This window comes from Heteronotia binoei, chromosome 11, assembly GCF_032191835.1.
Source record: "Heteronotia binoei isolate CCM8104 ecotype False Entrance Well chromosome 11, APGP_CSIRO_Hbin_v1, whole genome shotgun sequence".
NCBI lineage: Eukaryota > Metazoa > Chordata > Lepidosauria > Squamata > Gekkonidae > Heteronotia > Heteronotia binoei.
The window spans coordinates 45,266,292-45,292,469 of NC_083233.1; the positions used below are offsets into that span (position 1 = coordinate 45,266,292).

A 26,178-nucleotide genomic window follows, 5' to 3' on the forward strand; every position below is an offset into this window, starting at 1 on the left:
TGCTACTGCTGAATTTTCTTTGCAGGGGAGTAGCATTTTTTGTGGCCTTAAAGATCCCAAATAATGCCCTCTATGTGATATAAAAAGTATTGCTTTGTTAATTGTTTCAGGCCAAAAGGATGGAGAATTGAAGGTGAAAGAGAGAAACATTCCCATTGCTATGTAACATACAAATGGACACAATCCATAAGATACAGTTCACAGGCTGTGGAGGGAGAGATTTATTCTGAAAGCCCAGAGGGTGGGTGACCTTGGACAAAGTCACATACACTTAGCCTAACATACCTTACTTATAAGAACAAATATGCAGTAGGGCTATGACCCAGAAAGATCTATACAGGCATGCAAAGTCTCTCTCTCTCTGCTGTTCACACAACAACTGAAGTAAATTACAGCAAAAATACGAATTGGTTCTTGTGCCTCACTAGGTGCTGCTCCCAATCTATACATGTCACTCTTGTCTCTGACCAAGATCTACAATACACTGAAAAGTGCTGATTGCTATCATTTGATTAGTGACAAGGACAAAGACAGTCCAACAGCTGCTATGATGAGACCACTTGTTCATTACCGCAGCCATGATGGCACTAAAACATTACATCCTGCAAAAGCTTGCAATCTTGTTTAAACTTGCAAAACTCAGGTTAGCCTGCCAACAGAAAACTTAATACAAATTTCTAGTTGGCTTCCAGAAACCATTTAAACTTAACACAGCTGCTCATGCAAATGATTCAAAACACTGTTTCAATGCTGAACTTTACACTGCAGTGCACAAAATCTGCACACTTGAACCCACCCCTTCAACTCTCCCCTGCCCAACCCTGACTTACGAATCAGAACCATCAGAATCTGTTTCATCACTGCTGTGTCCTTCTGCTTTCCATCTCTTGAACCTATCAATAAGCTCTGTCAGGTAAGAGGTCTTCTTGGCATTTTTCAGAATGAATTTGTGCTTTAGGAGTTCTTTTGCCGTTGGACGCTGTGAGAGATAAAAAAAATTACACTGGATGCAACTTTGGAAACTGAAGGCATTACATTGGATCATATCTCTTGGAGCCACTTTGGCTCCCCAGTGAGAAAAAAGTAGGCTATAAGTGAGTTTTGCAATTAGATAGCAGGGTGATGTCTTCAGGAATAAGTAACCCCAGCTGTCTGTCTACTCTGCCTCTTTGAGAACTCTACATCATTCACAACCCTTCCATTTCCTTGATCTACAGAAATTAAAACTGAGTCCACTAAAGCCGTATCAGAAATGGAAGATTAACATATATCTGACAGAACTCATTGTGATGTGTTATTAGAAGTTCAGCAGACTGACCTGAGAGGTGCAAGTAGTTTAGCCTAGTCACCCTTTCTTTTTCTTCAAGGCCTCTCATTATCTGAATTGAAAGAACATCCCCCACCAGTTCTCACAGTATGTAAGATCTAGCACCAAAATACCAAGTCACATAATTTTTTTTGCCCAAACTCTAAGTGTGAACACTCAAAATATGCCTCCCTAAAGAAAAATGCTGCTCAAAAGCTTCAACTCATTTCACCTGCTCTTTTGTTTGATAGAAAAATCATCACTCGTTACAAGTGCTTTGATTTCCAAAAACTGAAGCAGAATTAGGAGTAACACTTACGAACGTTGGGTCCTTATTTAGACACGCATCAATAAATTCTTTAAAGGGTTTGCTGAACTCTCCTATTAGAGTTGGAGGATTGTTTTTGGGAATGAGAAACAGAACTCGCATTGGATGCATGTCTGAGTTGGGTGGTTCTCCTTTGGCTAGTTCAATTGCTGTGATTCCCAAAGACCAAATATCAGCCTGCAAAGGAGGAAAGACAACACCGCATTTATATAGTGCCACTACCTTAAACAAAAAACTGGTAAAAATGTCAAGACTTAAGCAAAAATGAAATGACACATTGTGCACACGTATGAGACGATGAGACGATGGTGTAAGGAGGAAGGGTTTAAGTTTGTTAGGCACTGGGATGCTTTCTGGAACAAGCGGGAGCTGTACAAAAGAGACGGTCTCCACTTGTCTCCGGATGGAACCAGGCTGCTGGCGCTTAAAATCAAAAAGGTGGCAGAGCAGTTTTAAAACTAAATCTTGGGGGAAAGCCGACAGGAGATGAAATGTCTCTGGTTCGGGAGGACTCGTCTCAAAGAGATGAAGGGTTAGCTGCTATTTTTCTACCGGGTAACAGACCAGAGTTGTCCACTGTGAAGGCGACAAACAATATGGACTGTCTGCCAGAGTCTCGAGGTGGCAGGAGGAAGGTGGCGGGCCTAGCTTGCCTGGGAAATTATAGATGTTTGTATGCAAATGCTAGAAGTGTTCGAAGTAAAATTGGTGAATTGGAATGTTTAGTGTTGGGAGAAAACATAGACATTGTGGGAATTTCAGAAACTTGGTGGAATGAGGAGAATCAGTGGGACACGGTGATTCCTGGATATAAGCTATATCGGAAGGATAGGGAGGGAAGGGTTGGAGGTGGGGTGGCTCTGTATGTCAGAGAGGATATACGGTCCAGTAAGACTGAGGTCAGAGAATTAGATTCACTTTTAGAAATGCTTTGGGTTGAAATAGAGGGCCCAAAAGGAAATTTAACTATGGGAGTTTGTTATCGCCCACCAAATCAAAAGAGAGAGGACGATTATAATATGATGGAAGGCTTAAAGACAGCGGCTAAACGTAAAAACTGTGTTGTAATAGGTGATTTTAACTACCCGCAGATTGATTGGGTCAATATGTGTTCTGGTCGAGAGAAAGAGATTGAGTTTCTTGATGCTCTCAATGACTGTGCTATGGAGCAGATGGTCTCAGAACCTACCAGGGGTGGGGCGATCCTGGATTTGGTCCTAAGTAATGCCCAAGACTTGGTGAGAGATGTAAAAGTGATTGCGCCGCTTGGGAGCAGTGACCATAATGTTATTGATTTCACCGTTTGTATAAATAGGGAGTTGTCCAAAAAGACCGCCACAACCATGTTTAACTTTAAAAGGGGTAAATACACTGAGATGAGGAGGCATGTGAGGAGGAAACTGAAAGGAAAGGTAAATACGGTCAAAACCCTTGGGGAAGCTTGGATGCTATTTAAAACTATAATCCTAGAAGCTCAGATAAAATACATACCACAAGTTAGGAAAGGCACAAACAGGCATAAGAAAAGGCCTGGGTGGTTAACAAACAAAGTAATGGAAGCTGTAAAAGGTAAGAAGGACTCCTTTAAGCGGTGGAAAACCAGTCCAAGTGAGATTAGTAAAAGGGAACACAGGCTGTGGCAAATCAAATGCAAGACTGTGATCAGGCAGGCAAAAAGGGACTATGAGGAGCATATTGCAAAAAACATAAAGACCAACAATAAAACTTTCTTCAAATATATTAGAAGTAGGAAACCAGCCAGGGAGGCAGTGGGGCCCTTGGATGACCATGGGGTAAAAGGATTACTGAAGGAGGATTACTGAAGGAGGCTGAGAAGCTAAATGAATTTTTTGCCTCCGTCTTCACTGTGGAAGACGAGAACTTTTTGCCCGCCCCAGAACCACTAATTTTGGAAGGGGAGTTGAAAGAGGAGGTCCTACAACTGATAGACAAATTAAAAACTAATAAGTCACCGGGTCCGGATGGCATACATCCGAGAGTTCTGAAAAGAACTCAAAGTTGAACTTGTGGATCTTCTAACAAAAATCTGTAATCTTTCATTGAAATCTACCTCCGTTCCTGAGGACTGGAAGGTAGCAAATGTCACCCCCATCTTTAAAAAGGGTTCCAGAGGAGATCCGGGAAATTACAGGCCAGTCAGTCTGACTTCAATACCGGGAAAGTTGGTAGAAACCATTATCAAGGACAGAATGAGTAGGCACATTGATGAACACGGGTTATTGAGGAAGACTCAGCATGGGTTCTGCAAGGGAAGATCTTGCCTCACTAACCTGTTACATTTCTTTGAGGGGGTGAACAAACATGTGGACAAAGGCGACCCGATAGATGTTGTTTACCTTGACTTCCAGAAAGCTTTTGATAAAGTTCCTCATCAAAGGCTCCTTAGAAAACTTGAGAGTCATGGAGTAAAAGGACAAGTCCTCTTGTGGATCAAAAACTGGCTTAGTAATAGGAAGCAGAGAGTCAGTATAAATGGGCAGTCTTCACAGTGGAGGACGGTAAGCAGTGGGGTGCCGCAGGGCTCGGTACTGGGTCCCATGCTCTTTAACTTGTTCATAAATGATTTAGAGTTGGGAGTGAGCAGTGAAGTGGCCAAGTTTGCGGATGACACTAAATTGTTCAGGGTGGTGAGAACCAGAGAGGATTGTGAGGAACTCCAAAGAGATCTGTTGAGGCTGGGTGAGTGGGCGTCAACATGGCAGATGCGGTTCAATGTGGCCAAGTGCAAAGTAATGCACATTGGGGCCAAGAATCCCAGCTACAAATACAAGTTGATGGGGTGTGAGCTGGCAGAGACTGACCAAGAGAGAGATCTTGGGGTCGTGGTAGATAACTCACTGAAAATGTCAAGACAGTTTGCGTCTGCAATAAAAAAGGCCAACGCCATGCTGGGAATTATTAGGAAGGGAATTGAAAACAAATCAGCCAGTATCATAATGCCCCTGTATAAATCGATGGTGCGGTCTCATTTGGAGTACTGTGTGCAGTTCTGGTCGCCGCACCTCAAAAAGGATATTATAGCATTGGAGAAAGTCCAGAGAAGGGCAACTAGAATGATTAAAGGACTGGAGCACTTTCCCTATGAAGAAAGGCTGAAACGCTTGGGACTCTTTAGCTTGGAGAAACGTCGACTGCGGGGTGACATGATAGAAGTTTACAAGATAATGCATGGGATGGAGAAAGTAGAGAAAGAAGTACTTTTCTCCCTTTCTCACAATATAAGAACTCGTGGGCATTCGATGAAATTGCTGAGCAGAAAGGTTAAAATGGATAAAAGGAAGTACTTCTTCACCCAAAGGGTGATTAACATGTGGAATTCACTGCCACAGGAGGTGGTGGCAGCCACAAGTATAGCCACCTTCAAGAAGGGTTTAGATAAATATATGGAGCACAGGTCCATCAGTGGCTATTAGCCACAGTGTATGTGTGTATATAAATTTTTTTGCCACTGTGTGACACAGAGTGTTGGACTTGATGGGCCGTTGGCCTGATCCAACATGGCTTCTCTTATGTTCTTAAAGCAGGGAAGTTGTGCTCTGTGGGAATTGAGGCAATGACAGATCTATTGGTCTATAATGTCATGTGTATTTCAACAATCAGTTCACCCCAGTTACTGTCAAAGTCTCTTCCACTTAATATTATTCAGTCATGCTTACAAATTGCAGAGGTGTTCACTCGGGGGGGCGGACAAGATGGGTGTGATTATGCCCTGAGAAAAGTAGTTCAACAGGAAGCCCAGTAAAGAAACTATTACAAGCTCTGCTATATATTAAGAGGAAAACCAGAAATGAAGAACTCAAGAAACACGTGTATAATATGCATACTGGCTCTCTTGTTTGCAGATGTTTAGAAAAAGTTTTGGGCACAGACAAAAGAATAACTGGGTTCACTCTACAGAGAATAAAGCCACAGGCAACAGTCCCAAGGGCTATGATTTTTATGCCTCTAACAGAAGTTGTATGCAATTTTGAAGTCTTTATTTGCAGTCATTAGAGTTAGAAAATTGATGTTAATGTTTAAACACATACACAACACACCAAAAACTCATATTCTTCAGGGTTATTTTGTACAGCTACCAGATTCTGCAAGCGGGCGTGAACATGGAAATCTTTAAACAGCATCTTTTGCAAAATAAGCAAGTAATTAACAAGTGCAAACCAATAGAAAGAGTCTTACTTTTGAGTCATAGGCCGACTGCTGAATGACTTCAGGGGCCATCCAAAATGGTGTGCCTACAAAAGTATTCCTCTTAATCTGTGTATCGGTAAGTTGCCCAGCAACCCCAAAATCTGCAAGCTTGACATCCCCTTGCTCCGACAACAACACGTTGGCAGCTTGAGGGAAAGAGAAAGTGCAAAAACTAATTTAAAAACAAAAGGGAACTATGGTCTGAAGTTTGAACTCTTGTACTAATTTAAATGTATGTGCACCTTTAATATCTCTGTGGATTTTCTTCTCTGAATGTAAATAGTCAAGACCTTTCAAGATTTCCTTCAACATTGTAGCAATCTGGAACTCGTCAAATGGACCAGCCCTTAGCTGGAGGGAAAAAAGCACAAGAAAACACAGTTCACATTTTATTTTTAACTTTGGCCTCCGCCAGTTCTTAGGATGAATTTTAAATGTCACAGTTTTTCTTTTTTTGAAAGATTTGCAGGCAAGGAAAAAACTCCATACTGTGTTCCACAACAGTTGCTACAGAAATCGTTGCTCATAACCATATAGAAAAGATAGGTGGCTTGGAAACACCATCCAGGAAAACAGTGGGAATGTTGTAACACCCTAAGAGGTTCTGGCTAGTAAAAGGACTTTGGGCACAGAAACTGAAAAGAACAAAGCTGCAGTAAACTCCTAGTAAATGAAACACACTGCATTAGAAGATGCCTATCAAACAGTGGGCCCAGTTTTCCTAATTGTCTCCATACAAGGCTCTTCAAGAGCAAAGTCTCTAGAGTGAGAGGTGTACTAAGATCAGTGTCACTACCCACTAAAGTGAACACAACACAATATATAACCGATGTGCAGGAGTACACCTGGCTCTAGCAGTTCACAAGAGCATATCACCCCACAGATCAGTTCTGCTACCAATAAAGGCAGGTGCACACATACATTACTCAGAAACATCACTCACTGATTTACAGAAGAAGAGTTGGCTTTTATATCCCACTTTTCTCTGCCCTTTTCACCTTCCCTTCCTCTCCCCATAGCACACACCTTGGTGGGGCTGAGAGAGTTTAGAAAGAACTGAGACTGGCTTAAGGTCACCCAGCAGTCTTCTGGTGGTAGAGTAGGGAATCAAACCCAGTTCTCCAGATTGCACCATGGCTCTTAACCACTACATCACACTGGCTGAATATGTGAACCAATATCATTAAAGTATTATGCTTGAGGTGAGATGAGGCAGTCTGTTCACACGGCTCGATGTGCAGGAAGTGTTTCAGATATGTCCTGGTGTGGCAGTTACGGGTAAACATGCAGTTCCGAATGTAACCCAACCATCCTATTTCTAAATTGTAACTGCTCCAAAAGTATTTTGATACTGAGGAGCAGCCAGATGTTTCTTCCTCCCTGTCCTTTCCAGATTACAGACCAGAGAAGTAGAAAACTGATGTTAAGTTTGAAACAAATGCTGCTCCTAGTAGAAGACCCCCCTCTGCAAACAGGAGACTAGTCAAAAAGCAGCGGCAAAATTCTAGTAGGATGCTGCCACAACTTGCTGTGAAATATACAAAAATGTTGAATGCTAATAAAGTTTCAGCATGTCATTATAAATACTGAACTGTATTAACTTACAGGAAAAGGATGGGTCTACTCTACAGGGCTGCGGTGGAGCCGGACTGGGGGATAGAGGAAAACCACACACCATTCTAGGACTTGCTGCTTTTTTTAGCCCCTCCTATGTTGCATCCAACATGAACACTGCATTTGTGATTAGCAACTGGCCTTTTCATAGTTTAAATTTAAACTGCCAAAAATGGAAAAGCCCAGTCAATTTCAACCCTGAATGTTAACTGAACTTTGCTTCTACAGAACATTCCCAGTTCCTGTTTCCAAAGGAAACACTTTAAGTGTATTTAAAATTGATGGGTGTGGGGGGAAATTCTATCTTTCAGCTTCTTAGCGGTTCTATTTTCTAAAGCTGATGAGTCTTTCTCCTGCTACTCAAAAGCAGAATTTGCTTTACCTAAAATATATTTTTGTGACACAAGGCAAACAGCTTGCACTCAAGCTCATCTATAACTAGACAATAAGGAATACTGTAGTCATTGTATCAACAAGAGTGTTGCATGGCCAAAAAACCACAAAAAGCCAGTTTGCACAAGCAGAAAAGTGTGTTGGGTGAACAAAGGTGTTCCTGCCTAGGAACCAATTCACTTGGAAGCCTCAGCCCAAATTATTCTTTCCAAGACAGTAAAATAGGAATAGTTGCCTAACTCACAAGAGGAAAATAAAGATGTAAATATATTATTGACAAGTTGAGGGCCCATAAAGCATTACTGGGACATTTCCCCCTGATCCAGATCTTCTCTTTCAGGACACTACAAAGCTCTTAGAAGACTGAGTAGGCAAAAATTTTCTCCCTTACAAATTGCACCTTTTATATTCTACATCTCCTTAGAGAACCATAAGCAAGCTTGTTCATCATCTATTAATTAGAATGAGAGAGGTGTTAAATTAAAAAAAAAAAAACCTAGATACCTGAGGAATTCTGTGTATGCAGAAACCCCTACCTTGCTGGTAGGCAGCCCCATTCCACTGCACTGCTGATAAGCATCCATCCAAATGACAACACTAGAGGGAGCAAGCTGGAGCGCCTCCCAACCCCCACCAATCTCCTCTTCCAGAATTTCTGCAAGTCCTTAATGTCTGGAACAGGTCAGTTTTCTCTTCACCACAATGACATTCCATTATTCTTAACATAAAGTTGCACTGTCCGTTCTTATATTTGGGGTGCTAATTCTCAATTAATTCTGTATGATTCTGCTGTTTTCATGACTGGCACAGAACACCAACTTTCTCTTAGATATAATGGTTGTAATAGAGCTTAATAACCAATGTGCATGAAAGTTTCCATATTAAAAGCAAAATAAGTTCTCTGTCTTAAAGGTCTAACAACATTTTTAAAAATGTGTACAATACTAGCATGCTATTAAAAAGCAATTATTAATAGCATGTTAACAAGACCAGCTTGTTCTGGAATCCAGATTTTGGTGCAATGCACAGAGAATGAAACACAGATGTGGGCTTTTAATGTAAAAACTGCTTATAATCAGCACCTTTCCTTCAAACCCTCATGTTTACATTTGCTTTAAGGTAGGAATGGTTCTCACTGAAAAATTATGAAAAGTAACACCTAAATGAGCAGCCACTCACAAAGAGGAAAAAATTCACACTCTTAACAAGAATGTATAAGCTATTTTTTTTAAAAAAAAACATACTTAATTAGAATACTTACAAGATCCAGTGCTGATCCTCCACCTAAGTATTCCATTATTATCCATAATTTTGTGCCCTACAAATGAATGTAAATAGAGTGTGAGACATTGCTTGAAGAATGATCCATGTACTTTCCTAAAAAAACCAGACAGTTCATTGTAGCAGGAGCAGTCCATCTAGTCACATGGCCCACAGGCAAACCAGATACACATACTTAAAGAACAGTCTCTCCCAATATAAATTCATAATACAACTCCAGTTTACCCAGCAGCTCCTTCTCTTTATCCCCTTTTGTCACACAGTGGCAGACTGGAATGTTAAAACAGCCCTGGAGCAAGCTGAGTCCAGTAGCAACTGTGGCGCTGGGGTTGCGCAGGGACTGTTCAACTTAAACCTGGGCTGTGGCATTTAAAAGTTAAAAAACAACAAAACAGCAGGTATAAGCATGCCTACATCTATTTTACGTTGCCACTACCCCAACCCAGGTCCAAGCTGCCCCAAAGCATAGCTTGCTGCTGGTCATTAGCCCTCTCAATAAATTAAAGTGCCAATCTGCTCCTGCTGCCATAAATGCAAGAACTGTCATTGCTCAGACTCAACCTTTTACCGTGATGCTCCCATGCTATGGAATGGTCTGCCTGTGAATGACAGGAAGACATCCCTCCTCTGTCTGTTCTTTAGGAAGTCCTACAAGACCTAACAGTTTCAGAGAATATTTGAGGGTAGTTAAGTCCTTTTTTTCTTCCTCTGGCTTCTAGTTTTATTCTCTAGATTTATTTATTTATTATTTATTACTTTACATTTATATCCCGCCCTCTCCGCAAGTGGATTCAAGGTGGCTAACAATCAATTATATAAAACAATTTAAAACCAATAAAATACATTTAAAACATTTATAGTTTAAATTTAGAAATAACTGTAAATTTAAAACAATTTATAGTTATTTCTAATTTTAGTCATGCAGTGAAATGAAAAATAATTGAGACACAGCTCACATTTCATAGCTTTAAGTTGAGCAGGAAGAGATGTGAGCACTCATTCGGTTGTGTGAATTTCATTTTTTATATGACTTCCATGAGTGTGTGCACGCATGCGTGATATTCAGAGAGGTGGAAGAATTAACCCTGCCCTCCCAACTTCTGGTATTCCAAGGAAGTCTCCCATCCAAGTACTTGCCAGAGTCACAGAATCAGAGAACTGGAAATGACATCCAGGATCATCTAATCCAACTCCCTACACAATGCAAGAAATTCACAAGTACCTCCCCCCTACAGGCACACCCAGTGACCCCTGCTTAGCTTCTGAGATCTGACAAGATCAGGCTTGCCTAGGCTACGCAGGTCGGGGCATGTACATTTCTTTTCTGTATTTCTTTTTATAGATTTATACTTTCCACTGTTCTATTCCTCAGTTTGGGCATCCGTTCACCTCCCAAGTCTGGAAGCATTTCCAACTTATGGAGGATCCACGCTATGCGCAGTACCAGCTGTACAGGGCCCGGATCAGTCGTGGGTGGGACCCTGCCCACCTGACTCCGGGGGGGGATGCGGAATCACCTGTGGAAGCACCACCCGGAGGTGTTTCTTAAGGGGGAGAAGCAGGCTAGCGCTGTGGTGCCCAAGCGGCCAACACTACCCAGCCAGGAGGTCCGTCCCATCACGACTACCTCTGCTCTCCAGGAGCGTTCCATGGGAGTACAGGCATGCCAGGCATCTCTGCATGAGATGTTTGGTGGGGGATGCACCTGGTGCCAAGAGGGGGAATCAGGTATAGCAGGAGGGTGATCGCCTGGAACCTTGCCAGGTCGATCGCCCATGGGCTTCCATTTTCAGTGGTTGAGAATCCTGGGGTGCTAGGGTTGCTCGAGTACCTGGCGTCCTGGTACAAAGTTCCTGCGAGAACCACCATTAGCAGGACCATTGTGCCAGCTGTTTTCAGGGCGACCAGATCTGTGGTGAAGGAGCATTTGTTCCGTGCTGCCGGGGGGACTGTTCATTTCACCTCAGATATCTGGAGCTCCCAACATGCGTTGGAGGGGTATCTCTCCCTGACTGCACATTGGTGGCAACCCAGAGAGCTGGGGGCAGTGCAGTGTGAGTGTGGCAGCAGTAGCGGCAGGCAGGGTCAGGGCTGCCAGGCCGGCTATCGCTGGGCCTTGCTGCACGCCGAAGCAGTCGACACGCCGCACACAGCGGACACTCTCAGAGACATCTTCTCACGGCAGATAGAGGGCTGGGTAAGCAGCGGGGACGCCGCCACGGGCTTCGTGGTGACTGATGGTGGCTCCAACATCAAGGCGGCTGTCCAGCATCAGGGCCTAAAACGCCTTCTTTGAGTGGCCCACCTTCTCCACCTCGTAGTTAAGGTTGCATTGGGCCAGACGAAAAGCCAGAAACGTCAGTATCTAGCTGCAACCCATGAGTACTGACTTCTGCTCCAGAAGTGTCGGCACATCACGGGTCACTTCTCACACAGCAATACGGACTCGTATCGGCTGCGTGAGAAACAGACACTGACAGGGGTGCCAGGGCACCGCCTGATCGGTGATGTCAGCACATGCTGGAACTCCACCTGTGCCATGCTGGAGCGCATGGTAGAGCAGAGAGCAGCCCTGGATGCCTTTGTCTCTGAGATGAGGGTCTTTCGGGATGAGAACCGTCTCACCCAAGAGGATTGGGTGGTCATTTCTCAGACTGTGGAGGTTCTGGAGCCCTTCAAGATCCACACAGAAATGCTCTCATCTGACACGGCGAGCATTGCACTGGTCGTCCCCATGGTCCAGATGGCCCGTGAGGACCTGGCCTCATTTCTAGTGCCAGCTCAAGGCCGTGCAAACGTTCTTCCAGCGGTGTGCACCCTGGTTGTTAGGCTGCAGGAAGGGCTTGAGGCCCTCTTTCAGACTTTCACCCAGGATAAGGTCTACACGATGGCGACCATGTTAGACCCGCGCCTTAAGGGCACAGTCGCCGAGCGGGCCAACGAGCTCAATCGCTGGCGAGACTAGCTCTCCCAGAAGGTCGAGCGTTCCAGAGTCAGGGCGGGCCCAGCGCCAGTAGTTGAGGAGGGGGGGTGGTGGAAGCAGCTCATCTGCCACTTCCACTGCTGTTGTTCATCCCCAACCATCCCAGCTAGGCAGTGTTTCCCACCAGACTCACGCCATGAAGAGTCCTGAGGTGACACTCATTGGGCAGGTTGTTGGCCCCTCTAGGAGCGGTAGGGCACCGAGAGCGAAGATGAGTGCTGCGATGGTGAGGGACTATCTTTTGGAGCTCCTCAAGCTGCAGGAAGTGTCTCCTTTGGACTACTGGGTCACGAAGGAGGAGGTCTGGCCGGCCCTCTCCTCTGTGGCCAAGGCGTTCCTCTCATGCCCACCGACGAGCGTGCAGAGTGAGTGCGTCTTTGCACATATGAGCGACATTGTCTGCCCACATCGCAATCGCCTGCAACCCTGGACAACTGAACAGTTGGTCTTCCTGAAGGTCAACTTGCCTCTGTTTGGCTCCCCGAACGTAGACTTTGAGAGCGAATGAAGTGAGCACCTACTTGTGCCTGCATCCTCTCTTGGCCCGCGCTTGGAAGGTGGTTGTAAAACGCTCCTCCACTAAAAATAGACTAGAGTCCAAAGACGGCCCAAAAACTCACTCACAAATTGATTGGCAGTGCATTCCCCCCCCCATCCCTCCCCAAACCAAAAATGAATGCTGGTTTAAAAACTGCAAAGCGATCCAAATTTCCCCAGTCCCCCATCCACACATGCTTAATACTGAAAGGGCCACTGCAGCGCCCAACTCTAACCGACAGCACCCACAGGCCCAGCCCGGATAACCCAGGTTTTTTTTTCAGGGGAAGGAGGAAGAAAGAGGGAGGTGCCAGTGATGATGACAGGCAGCCAGCAGCCATACCAATGCTGAGGTCCCTCTAATGGGACAGTGATGCTGGTGTGTTGCTGAGCTGAGAGAGAAGGAATGGTTGCCTTCCTCTCACACAATCTGAGGCCCTCCCAGTGATCTTCCTCATTTGGGGTGCAATTCTGGCTCGCCTCCTCGTGGTGCACCCTGGGTAACGCAAAAGAGCCTGGACCAGTCAACCATCCATCACTCAAGGTAAGTCAAAATGCTTCTTGCTTTGTGTCAGATACAGAATGATGTGGAGCTAGGTGTGGTGGTCCACCACTTCTCTTGTTTGAGAGCTGTGTTGTTTGGGGCAGGGGCTGCAGAGCTGGGATCTATAGATTGTGTGTTCTGTGGCAGGGAAGCTGGCACCTGGGTGAGAGACACAGAGCCAGCATCTGGGTTTGCTGCAGCCAGGTCTGCAGAGCAGACCTTGAGCAGATTGTGTTTTGTGTGGCAGTGACGTTGGCAACTGGGTTTATAATGGTTCTAGGCCTGCAGGGTTCATAGAATAGATAGAGGGATGTAGTGCATTTGAGTCCTATAGAGATTCTCTGGTGTGAAGTTAGGTTTGGCTTTGGGTGCCCCAGGAATTGGACCCCCCTGGTCCAATTATTTTTTGGCCTTGTGGGTTTTGAGTGGGACAGTGCCCTGAAGCTGCACAGCAGTTTGGGGGGCTCTCCTCAAAACCTCCTGCTCCCCAGAGCCACTTTTCCCACGACAATTACAGTGAGAAAGTGGCTCTAATTGGTTTTTTTCTCACCATTAGGAGCAGTGTTCCTTTTGGGGTGCCCACAGATGAGTGCAGTCTTTTTGGGCAAGGGGGGTTTCATGCTGGGAAGTCCCCTGAAGCTGCCCTGCAGTTTTGGGGCCGCTCCCTCAAACTCCCCTCTGGCCAGAGCCACTTTTCCCACAGCAATTATAGTGGAGGAAGTGGCTAATTGGGCTTTCCCCATCATTGTTGGCAATGGGCCTTTTGGGGAGCCCAAAGACAGGGACCCCCTGGCCCAATCTTTTTGGGACTTGGGGGTTTTGTAGGAGAGTCCCCTGAGGGTTCCCTGCAGTTTTTGGGGCTCTCCCTCAAACCCCCTGCCCCCCAGTAGCCTCTAATTATGCCCTATGTTGCCATTGATTTCAATGGCCCATAGGGTATAATGGTGGAATAGGGACACCCTCTTTGGATGCCCCTGGAATGGGATCCCCTTGCCCAATCTTTTTGGGACTTGGGGGGTTTGTAGGGGAGAGTCCCCTGCAGGTCTCCTGCAAATATGGGGGCTCTCCCTCAAACCCCCTCCCCTCCAGGCGGCTTAAATATACCCTATTTGCCATTTATTTCAATGGCCCATAGGGTATAATGGGACCGTATATTCGGAAACAGCCGCGCATCTACCGTATATGCGGCTATTCCGATTACGGAATTCAGAAATATACGGGATTCCGTATTCCCCCCCCCCCGTATACTTCCGAATCTGTGTACTACCAATTTTTTTTATTTTTGCACATCCCTATCTGGGGGGCGGGGGGCTCCTTTGAGGCTTTGGGGATCTCCAGAGAGAAGTTGCATATTCATCGTCTGCAGAAGTTTCCAGAGTCATTAATTTGACATAAGCTCGACAGGATCCAAACCTTCTTTTACAATTTTAAACATCTAATCTACAAAGGACTGGTGTTGATTTGGATAAACTACGGAAAAAAGGTACTGATTGTTATCTCTTCACTCCGAGACTAATTAAAGTTAAACAAAACAAAAGTAAAAGGTGGGAGTTGGAAATAATGAAAGCCTGAAAGGAGAAGAAGATAGTGGCTAAATTTGAACTTTGTAAACTTAAAAGACAGTGTTAAAAGAAGAAAGGAATTTATTGTTTAGTCTATCTGTGGTTGAGGAGGCAGCCACATCATTACAGATCTGCAGCGTTCACAGTCAACACAGGAAATACGTCAGATAGTGTGAGATTTCTCTACCAGTGAAACAAGATTTGAAGGCAAGGAAACCAGGAAGTATTGGAGGAAGAAGAAGGAAGTCAACAAAGCAAACAGCCTACTCTAGGATTATAATAGTAGAGAGAAACATCGGTGGCCATTGTTGTTGGGAGGACTAAGTTTTAACATCATTTTTAAAGTGATTGGGACATTAAAAATTGGTGGAGTTAACAGATTTGGCAATTGAAAAATTACTACTGTTGAATAGTAGATAACAAGATTTGACCTGGTAAAAGGGAAAAAAGAAAATCTTTTTAAAGTGAAGCAAAAGTTGCAACCACCATTTTGGGAGAAATAAAAACTTTAAACAATATCTGAGCCTGGGAGGCTCAGAGGACAGCGAAATTGGGTGCATTGGAAAGGGCAAGCTTCACTTTATCAAACCTGATGGTTCAAATTTAATTTGGTGAGATCAAAATTTTTGATCTTTTTTTACATGTCAGACCCGAAACAAACTCGTGCTAGGTCTGCTTCAATAGAGAAAATGCAAGCCCAATTAGATGCAATGGAAGCTAGGATAATGAAGGGGGGTGAAAGAAATGATAACTGCCTCTAAAAAAGAAATAAGAAAGAATATTGAGGACTCAAAGAAATAATTAAAAAAAGAAATAGAGAATCTCACAAATGACACTGGTAATAACAAAAAAAGTACAAGAAGTGGAAGGGAGAGTGAAAACACATGACTCCACCTTGTTAAAATTACAAGAAAAAGTGACAATTCATGACTGCAAACTGATGGAAACTCAGGTCCGTCTGAGAGGTGTACCTGAAGATGAAGAATCAGACCTGAAAGAGTACATAATAAAAATAATTGCAGAATTTTTGGAGGAAGATCCTGAAAGGAATAGAAATATGTATGACTATATGTATAGAGTAAATTCACTCTATGCAAAAAAGAACAATCTGCCAAGAGATGTGGTCATAAGATTTATGACAAAAGAAATGGTGGGAAAGATCATGAATAAAAACTTTGAAAAGTCATTGACAGTGGGAGGCAGTAGAGTAAGAATTATGAAAGAACTGCCAAGACAAGTGCTAACTGACAGAAGGCATATAAAAAATTGACAGAAAAACTACATGACAATGGAATGAGGTACAGATGGATAATACCTGAAGGTTGAGCTTTGAACTTCAAGGGAAAAGGATTACAATCGCAAATACACAGGAACTGCATAGATTTTATGAAGAAAATAAAGAATTTGCACCATGATGGATTATAAATTGGTATCTTGGAATGTAAATGGACTAAATTCACCACACAAAAAAAGGCAACGTTTTACTGGATAAAAAAACAAAATTGTAATATAATATGTTTACAAGAAGTGCATATTAGACAAAAGGATTATAAATTTCTATGGAATAAACAATTGGGACTAGAATTTTTTACATTGGCTGAACAGAAGAAGAGAGGAGTAGTCTTTTATATTAAACAAGAATTACGTAGACCCGAAATTGGTATTTAAAGATAAAGATGGAAGATATATAGCAGTAGAAATTACTTTGAATGCCAAAAAAACGTTGTTGGGACTTTATGCTCCAACTGGTGCGAAAGACATTTTCTTTAAAAATATTACACAACATCTTGATGAAGTGACCTATGAGCAAATTTTATTGATGGGGGACTTTAACGGAACAATTCAGAATACGATAGAAAGATCTGGGAAGAAAAAATGATAAAGGGAAGTCTTTTTTTGAATTGGTTAAACAGGAGAGTTTGGAAGATATATAGAGGAAGTTTAATCCTGAATTACGGGACTATACCTTCTTTTCAGCTAGACATAGCTCCTTCTCTAGAATTGACATGTTGTGGGGTACTAAAGATTTGGGACTTATAACAAAGAAAATAGAGATATTACCTAAAATAGGAGCTGATCATAACCCAATAATGTGGATTACAAAACTGTCGAAAAAGTCAAGAAGATGGAGATTAAATGAAGATTTACTACAAAATAAATAGTGACATCTCTAGAAAACGAAACCAAAGCGTACTTCCAAGTAAATGACAGAGAGGATATAGAATTTCAGACGGTATGGGATGCCTACAAGGTAGTAATGAGAGGATTACTAATAACATTGAATAATAAAGATAAGACAGCAAAAGATAAACAGATGTTGGACATTCAAAATGAAATTAAGAAAAAAGAAGGTGAATTAAGGAAAGGCCAGGAAAAAAGAAAATTATAAGGGAGATTACAATATTGCAAGCACAAATGAGACATCTGTTAAATAAAGAATTGGAATGGAATTTGAAAAAATTAAAACAGAAATCTTTCGAGGGAGTGAATAAACCTGGAAAATATTTGGCTTGGCAACTGAAGAAAAAGAGAGAAAGTAAAATTATTAATAAAATTGTGGCTGATGGAAGAGAGATGGTAGATCAAGAAGGAATAAAGAGAGAAGTTTTTAAATATTATGCTAAACTATTTAAAGGTGTTAAAGTAAAGAAGGAAAAGATGGAAGCGTATTTGCAGAAGATTAAAATAGCACCCTTAACTGATTATATGGAAAAAGTTTTGAATGATCCAATTGGAAAAAATAGAAATTGAAGTAGCAATTAATATTAATTGCTACTTCAATTGCAATGAAAATTGCAATGAAAATTGGAAAGGCACCTGGACCAAATGGATTTACGGCAAAAAATTTTAAAACGTTTAAAGAAGAATTAATACCAAAACTTCAAAAATTAATGAATGTGATAAGAATAAATGGGAAAATACCAAATACATGGAAGGAGGCAGTAATTTCGTTGATTCCAAAGGAAGATAGAGATGTCACTAATGTAAAGAATTATAGACCAATCTCATTATTAAACAATTATTATAAGATATACACAAGAATCTTAGCAGAACGGCTTAAATAATAAATGGCAAAGAAAGATTTCAGAATTTGTATGGGCCGGGAAAAAACCAAGGATTAAAATTAAAATTTTAACAGATGCTAAAGAAAGAGGAGGATTTCAACTACCAGATTTAAGATTATATCATGAAGCAGTTTGTCTAGTGTGGATAAAAGATTGGGTGACACTGTTGAATAAAAAACTTTTAACGTTGGAAGGTCATGGAAATAAATTCGACTGGCACGCTTATATGTACTATGGAAAGAAAAAGTTGGAGGTTTTTTTTCTCACCATTATATAAGAAATAATCTACTAAATATTTGGATGAAGTACAAGAAATATGGCGATGAGAGAAAACCACTATGGATAGTGCCAGCAGAAGTAATAAGAATAACAGCTGAGACAGGAGAGGAAAAAGGGATGTCATATAATCAATTACTAAAAATACAAAGCGATAAAATAGAATTGAAAACTGCTGAAGAGTTGAATAATAAATATGATTGGTTTCAAAAGCAACAAATAAAAGGTTTGGTGGAAAGCGATGTTAAAACTGAAGGAATAAGACGAGAACAAACAGAAATGGAAAAAGTTCTGCTTGGAGATAATGAAAAATTAATTTCGAAAATCTATAAGTTACTTTTAAAATGGTCTACGGAAGATGAAGTAGTGAAATCTCAAATGATTAAGTGGGCAATTAATGTAAATAAAGAAATACAGATGGACACATGGGAATATTTGCGGAAGAACTCTAGGAAACTCTCAAAATGTCAGAGTATTAAAGATAATTGTTTTAAGATGATGTACAGATGGTATATGACTCCTAAAAAGTTGGCAAAGATTAATAATAAGATGCCAGATAGATGCTGAAAATGTAAAAAACATGAAGGTTCTTTCTACCTTATGTGGTGGACTTGTGAAAGAGCGAAAAAGTATTGGCAGATGATTCAACAAGAGATTTCTAAGATCTTGGGATACAAATTTAACAAAGTTGCAGAGACTTTTCTGTTGGGATTACAAATGGAAAAATTTCCCAAAGAATATAGAACTTTAATCTGGTATTTGCTCTCAGCTGCTAGGACATTGTATGTGCAGTTGTGGAAGCAAGAAAAAATACTGGAGAAATGGGATTGGATTGTAAAAGTTATGACATGGAGTGAAATGGACAAGTTAACAAGAACCTTAAGAGACTATGATTTAGAAGTATTTAAGATGGAGTGCAAAAAGTTCAGAAGATATGTAGAAAAAGAGTGGAAAATAAAGGGACATTGGACATTTTTTGATAATGACTAAGTACAAGAGGGAGGAGGATATTAATTTTGGTTCTTATTAATTAAGGGTACCTTTAATATTAAGATTTTAAGTATATAACACCGGCGGGGGTCAAGTAACGGAGGGAGGGGTGGGTAGAAAGTAATATATGGGATAAAAAAGTAATTATTCATGATGTAAGAAATTGAAATTTATTACCATATGTTACTAATAGAATTGTTTGAAACACAAAAAAGCTGCCAAAATATGTCCAAGATAAAAACAATTACAGCAGACAAAATTTAAAATAACAAAACAGTAAAGGTAGCAGAATCAACTACAAAGAACAGTTTCAAAAGCTGCCAAAAATCTAAAACAGAATGGCCTTTAAGAATTAATTTTCAAAGCCTCTATGGAATAAGTATCTGGGTTATTTCTGAAGAGCAATAAAAACTGTGCCAATCATATCTCCCCAGAGAAGGAGTTCCACAACCTGGAGACAGCAACAGAAAGCCTTTTAATTGGTCCCTGCCACTCTCAACTCTGGAAGTAAAGGTACCTGTATTATTATGCCATGTGCACTGTGAAGCACATACAACTAAGGGAGATCAAGGGAAAGTGGAGCACTAAGTAGCTTGGGAGTGGGTGAGGGGAATAAGGACCACAAAATATTTGGGAGGCAGAAAAGTACCAAGCAGGAGATGAATGGTGCAGGCACTCCATTAATTATCCTTCCGCTGCCCAGAGACAGAAATAGTTCTTTCCTAACTGTATATTTTTCCTAGTAGGCCCTCCTCCAAAGGACTACTGCTTTGGTTGCCTAGTTCACAAATTCAAATGACTGACTGAAGTTTTATCTTTTGCCATTTTGCTAAACGTGTGAACTGCATTCATGAACTCCCCTAACAAACATTGTTGCCCCCAAACTATTAACCACCCCCTCTACAAGGATCACTACATAACACTCCTCTCCCCAGGGATAATCCCTTTCATTCCTCAACAGGAATCTAGAACCTGTACTCAACAAATGGGCAAGGCAACAAATCCACCTCTCTTTGTACTGCTTAAATAAGAAAGCCAGAACTTATGATACATTAAGCAGCTCTCATCTACTCAAGTCACATTTGCAAGCGGTGCATAGATGTTCTATTTTTCAGGCTTCACATAAAGTCAGCTAATTCCATTGGAATCTGAGTATTTAAATAGCTAACAGTAGCTAATAACACAAATCAAATAAATTTTCTGACATGAAGGTGTATATTTCTTTATAGATATGTAGTGAGTTTCCCTCCCATCCTTTGACCCTCACGAGATGGGAGACTACCAAGGAGACTTCCGGGGGGTGGACCTTGGAGGCGGCTGCTTCTTCTCTGCTCTCCTTTTGTTTTTCTCTCTTTTACTCTCCCTCAAGTCTGTTTTGCCAGTGAGGACTTGTTAAATGATATGTAGTGTTGTTTATCATACCCAGCAAAAGATGAGAAGGATGCAATAACACACAGTAACTTATGCTGGAATAAAGTAACATTAGTCTTTAAAGGTGTCACCAGAGAGGTTTTTGTTTATTTCTTTGTTACGCTGAATTTTCGTTTTCGCAATGGTTTTACTGGAAGCAGAGTTCCACAGCACTGTTCAACATACTGAGAAAACAAGTAACTCAAGCCATTAAAAATGACAATAAAAAAGATAAAAATTCAACAATACCCTCAGCCAGTGTTTCCTCTAAGCTGAGTTAGTGTGAGCTAGCTCACAATTTTTTAGCCTCCAGCTCACACATTTTTGTCGCAGCTCTGGAAAAATGGCCCTAGAGCAAACTAATGTATGCAGAGGTTCACATCTTTAATGCCAGTAGCTCATAAAATGGAATTTTTGCTCACAAGACTCCACAGTTTAAGAGAGAACACTGCCCTCAGCTTTGGAAAAAAGATCACGATCTGCAGACCAGATAAGGCCAAATGAAATACATAGGTTATCAAATATTTAACTTAGCGGCTTTTCTTATTTTTTCTCATGGTATCACTGCAAGAATGTCTTGAATAAGGTGGTAAGATTTCTTGAACAGTATCTGTTCAGTTAGGAGTACACAAGATTTTCAGTTTACAGAAGATAAAAATATTTGAGTGAGTACACTGTAAGCCCCTCATCTGCAAATTATTTTAAAACAGTGGATGTATTAAGAAAGAGCCTAACAAGGTGATAGAGACACAAGTGGGGGACCTGCAAGGGAGGGAGGAGCGATCTCAAGGGAGGAGCCAGTTTGGTGTAGTGGTTAAGTGTGCGGACTCTTATCTGGGAGAACTGGGTTTGATTCCCCACTCCTCCATTTGCACCTGCTGGAATGGCCTTGGGTCAGCCATAGCTCTGGCAGAAGTTGTCCTTGAAAGGGCAGCTGCTGTGAGAGCCCTCTCCAGCCCCACCCACCTCACAGGGTGTTTGTTGTGGGGGAGGAAGGTAAAGGAGATTGTGAGCCGCTCTGAGACTCTTCGGAGTGGAGGGCGGGATATAAATCCAGTATCATCATCATCATCATCATCATCATCTTCATCATCTTCATCATCTTCTTCTTCATCTTCTTCTTCATCTTCTTCTTCTCCTCCTCTCTCTGTCTTGCTTTTCCTCCCCCAGGCAGCGCCTTTTCCTTCTCTTCCACCCACATACCTATTTATCTTCCCCTGTCCCCTCCCCTCCCCAGCCTTTGGCTCCCTCCCTTTTCCACATTCTTCTGTCCCCTCATCTTCAGCTTTACTTAATTTAAAACATTTTTAATGCTGCTATTCCACATAAATTATGGTTTTCAAGACAATGATCAATACCATTAAAACTACTTTTACAAATACATATTTATGTAAAAACACATAAACAAGAAGGGATGTGTGTGTGTGTGTGTGCGTCACTGATGGAATGCCAAATGTAACGGAAAGACAAAGATAAAGAGAGCCAGCCAAATATCCCTAGGGAGGGAATTCCTTAATTCAGGTACCATGACCAAGAAAGCCCTTTCTTAATTTGTCATTCATTAGCCTCAGACAGCAAGGGACACAAAAAGAAAGGGCTCTGGAGATGACTGCAGTGGTTGGATAGGTTCATGGGAGTAGGCAGCACTTAAGATAAGTTGGTTCCAAGCCAAAAAGGGCTATAAAAGGTCAATACCAGCACCTTAAATTAGGGCTGCAAGCCAATTGGGAACCTGTGTAGATGGAAGAAAACTGAAGTGATATGGCCCCTTCTTATCTCATCCATCCCAAAACTGCATTCAGGAATTGGTTCACAATATTCCTGGATTTTGCCTGCAGAGCAAAATAAAGTTGAATGACATCTGCGTATTCATGACAGCCCAGTCCAAATCTCCAGATTACCCTTCTCAGCAGTTTCATGTAGATGTTAAAAAACATAAACAACAGGATGGCACCCTGCAGGACCTCATGGCCTGAGCAGCAACCCCCTAGTACCATCACCTAAAACTTATCTTCCATGTAGTATTGAAACCATTGTAGAATGGTACCTCCCAGGCCTAACCCTGAAATGTGTTACAGAAGGATACCATAACTGATGGCAATGAAAGATAATGAGAGCTCCAGGAGAATCAACAAGGCCGTATTCCCTCGGTCATCCATGAGAATTGAAAAGTGCTGTTTCAGTTCCATAGCCAGAATCAGACTGGAAAGGAGCCAAACAACCTGCTTCATCCAGGAATCCTTGGAGCTGTCATGCCACAACTCATTCATCACCTTGCTCAAGAATTGGACGTTTGAGACTGGCTCATATTTGTTCAAATCTCCTCAAATTCAGAGTGGGTTTCTTTAAGAGTGGGAACATCACAGCCTGTTTCAAGGAGGCATGGTCAACCAACCTCCTCCTGGCAGATTTAATAAGCAAACAGGTAGGGGTAAGTATCATACAAAAAGATGGTAGGACTCAGACCTCCTAAAATTCTGTCCACCTCCTTAGACTGAATAAATATTAAAGAACCATACACAACAGGACAAGAACTCGCTTTCTCACAATACAAGAACTTGTGGACATTCAATGAAATTGCTGAGCAGTTGGGTTAGAACAGATAAAGTACTTCTTCACCCCAAGGGTGATTAACACATGGAATTCAGTGCTACAGGAGATGGTGGTGGCTGCAAGCATAGACAGCTTCAAGAGGGGACTGGATAAACATATGGAACAGAGGTCCATCAGTGGCTATTAGCCACAGCATATTGTTGAAACTCTGTCTGGAGCAGTGATGCTCTGTATTCTTGGTGCTTGGTGGGGCAACAGTGGGAGGGCTTCTAGTGTCCTGGCACCACTGATGGACCTCCTAATGGCACCTTGTTTTTTTGGCCACTGTGTGACACAGAGTGTTGGACTGGCCTGATCCAACTTGGCTTCTCTTATGTTAAGGCACTCCAGGCAACAACTGACACTATCACTGGTAATGTAGAGTCCAAATCAATATGGATGCAAAAGATTTTATCTGCTTTCCTTTTTTACCTTTTCTAAAAGGTAAAGGTAGTCCCTTGTGCAAGCACCAGTCATTTCCGACTCTGGGGTGACATTGCTTTCACATTTTCACTGCAGGCTTTTTACGGGGTGGTTTGCCATTGCCTTCCCCAGTTATCTACACTTCCCGCCCCCCCCCAGCAAGCTGGGTACTCATTTTACCGACCTCGGAAGGATGGAAGGCTGAGTCAACCTGAGCCAGCTACCTGAACCCACTTCCCACTTGTATGCGTTGACACCAACTAAGGCCTGGGTTACATGTCTAGCAAATAATTACCAAGATCTCACAATCCGGTCTCATGAGAACTCAGTGACACACCTTTCTTAAAGAAGCAGTGTGACATACAGGGCTAAGTCCATCCCCCTTTCCAATCAGCCAGTTCCCCTTTCACCATGTTGGTGCATTGGAGAAACTCAAAACAACCAGTCAGAGTCATCCTTCCACAGAGGGATGAGGGGGAGCTGGTAGAAGAAAAGGGGAACTTAACAATTATTATCCTCAGACAGGATCAAGACAGGGTTAGAAGTAACCCTATCTCATACCCAGTGTTCAGAAAGATATTGACTAGGTTTAGTATAGTGACCTGGATGGGTAAGTGGCTGTAATATAGCCAAAAATAAAACACTTAAAGAATAAAAGAATTAAGCAAATTTAAATTAATCCTTAAAGGATGTCACTTAATAGAACATGAATACATTTTACCAATTAAAAGTGTCAAAAAGAAGATTTCATGGTATCCATTTATCTCTGTGTCAATTTGACCACAAGATTTCATTGTGTTCATCATGCCTTTGTCAACTTCTGCCAAGTTAGCCTTATATTAAGGCTGAGGAAGTTGGAATGGATCAAAGTACTTCCTTCTACCTATCTGACAAAAGCAGGACCTTATTTTAAAAATCAGGTCTCACACTAGCATGGTCTGGCTTTGTGTCTAATTTGTCTACAGAAGAACAGGACTGAGGGGCCCCCAGAGCTATTTCTGAATTGGACCAAAAAATTATTTCAAGTGCTCCTTGAGCATCTCTCTTTAGTATGTTTATTTTCTTTGGCACTGTAGGGATACAAGGGATCTGTGACTGCTTGGTCCTTCCTGTCTGCCTCTGTGGTTATAGCTAAGAACATAGGGTGACCAAAGGCCTCAGATGCAGAAAGGGGAGGGGGTTAGGGGTTAATCATTCCTTGCTCCTCCTTATCTCTTCCCAAGTCTCTCCTCTGCAGCAGGGTTGTCAAAGATATGGCCCGTGGGTCATATCCAGCCCCCACAGGGCCCCAATCTGTCCTGCCAAGCAAACTGAGCCTTTGCTGCTTCCTCCTTCCTGATTCTTGCATTGCAGCTCCTTTTGCAGAGAGAAAGAAAGCCTTCCATTGATTGGCTGAGGGAGGGAGGAGGAGGGGAAAAGGCAGAGAATAAGAAGAGAAAAAATGCTGTCTAGTGGCTGCAAACCAACAACATTTAATTCCAGATATATGTTTTTGTGTGCAAGCACACTTCTTCAGAGAGGGGGGGGGGAGGGGGACAGAGAGAGCGGTATTCCATTTCTTACAGATTGGGGGGGGGGGGGGGAGAGAAACCTAACAGCTCAGCTTGCATTCTTTATTAGTGGAAGGGAACAAGAGTCCATAGCTCCTTAACGACTAACAAAATTTGTGACAGGGCATGAGCTTTCATGAGTCACTGCTCACTTCTTCATATACAGCTAGATTTGAATGTGAGTCCATCTGCCCTTATATCTTGGAGAGTGAAGTGATTTCAGATGCCAAATGACAATAGCAGGCATTGGTAATGTTCGAAGAAACCTAAGTTTCAGTTCAATCCAGGAGGATGCATTGCCCAGACCTTCATTATCAGCTGCAATTCAGCAGTCTCTCCTTTCTAATCTCCCTTTGAAATTCCTTTGTAAGAGAACAGCTACTCTTAGGTCAGCAGCTGAATGTCCTGGAAGGTTAAAATGTCCCCCCACTGGTTTTTGAATGTTAAAAGAGCAAGAGTCTAGTAGCACCTTAAAGACAAACAAAATTTGTCGTAAGGTATGCTCTTTCATGAGTCACTCCTCACTCCTTCAGACATTTTCATTTATTCTTTGCATCCTCCTGGATTGAATTCTCCTGTACCAAACTAGGACCTAGGTTTCCTGTCTCATTACCAATGCTGATATCTCCATGCTTAGTACCCCTCTGCATATCATACCTAATCAAATCAAGTCTGCTATTGCCATTCAGCATCTGAAATCATCTTTATAAAGTTTATATCTCTGGTACCCACTGTTACATGTTATGGCACGCGTGGCCCGGCCCCAACATTTATTTTAGATTCAGCCCTTGTAACAAATGAGTTTGACACCCCTGACCTAGAGCCTTTTCCATGGCCTGCCATTTGGCCTCCTAAATGGGCTAAACTGTGCATATGGCCCAACAGTTTCCCCTGATCTCTCAAACCTGTTCCCTATTTGCTTAACAGCCTGGCTGGTCTGGCCCAGCTGCTGCTAGCAGCTCCATGAGAGGGGCTTCTCTTTGATGTGTGTGAACTATGCATAGCCTGACCCAGAGATGCTTGCCCTCTTGCTAGGGCAGCCACAGGAGTGGTTGGCAGCCTGAACGCAGGGGCTGAGGCCACGGCCACCTGCTATAGCTTGGGTAAGTCCAGAA

General features: G+C 42.3%; 1 protein-coding gene across 1 annotated transcript in view; it reads right to left on the reverse strand.

Annotated features, from left to right (window-relative positions):
- STK26 (serine/threonine kinase 26) overlaps window positions 1-26,178 on the reverse strand; it is a 59,994-nt gene that overhangs the window by 4,282 nt on the left and 29,534 nt on the right. Inside the window, exons 4-8 of the mRNA XM_060248932.1 lie at window positions 9,112-9,168; window positions 6,086-6,194; window positions 5,832-5,989; window positions 1,626-1,811; window positions 831-979 (exon numbers count right to left, since the gene is read on the reverse strand). Coding sequence (XP_060104915.1) covers window positions 831-979; window positions 1,626-1,811; window positions 5,832-5,989; window positions 6,086-6,194; window positions 9,112-9,168 — 659 coding nt within the window. The remainder of the gene's footprint in view (window positions 1-830; window positions 980-1,625; window positions 1,812-5,831; window positions 5,990-6,085; window positions 6,195-9,111; window positions 9,169-26,178) is intronic.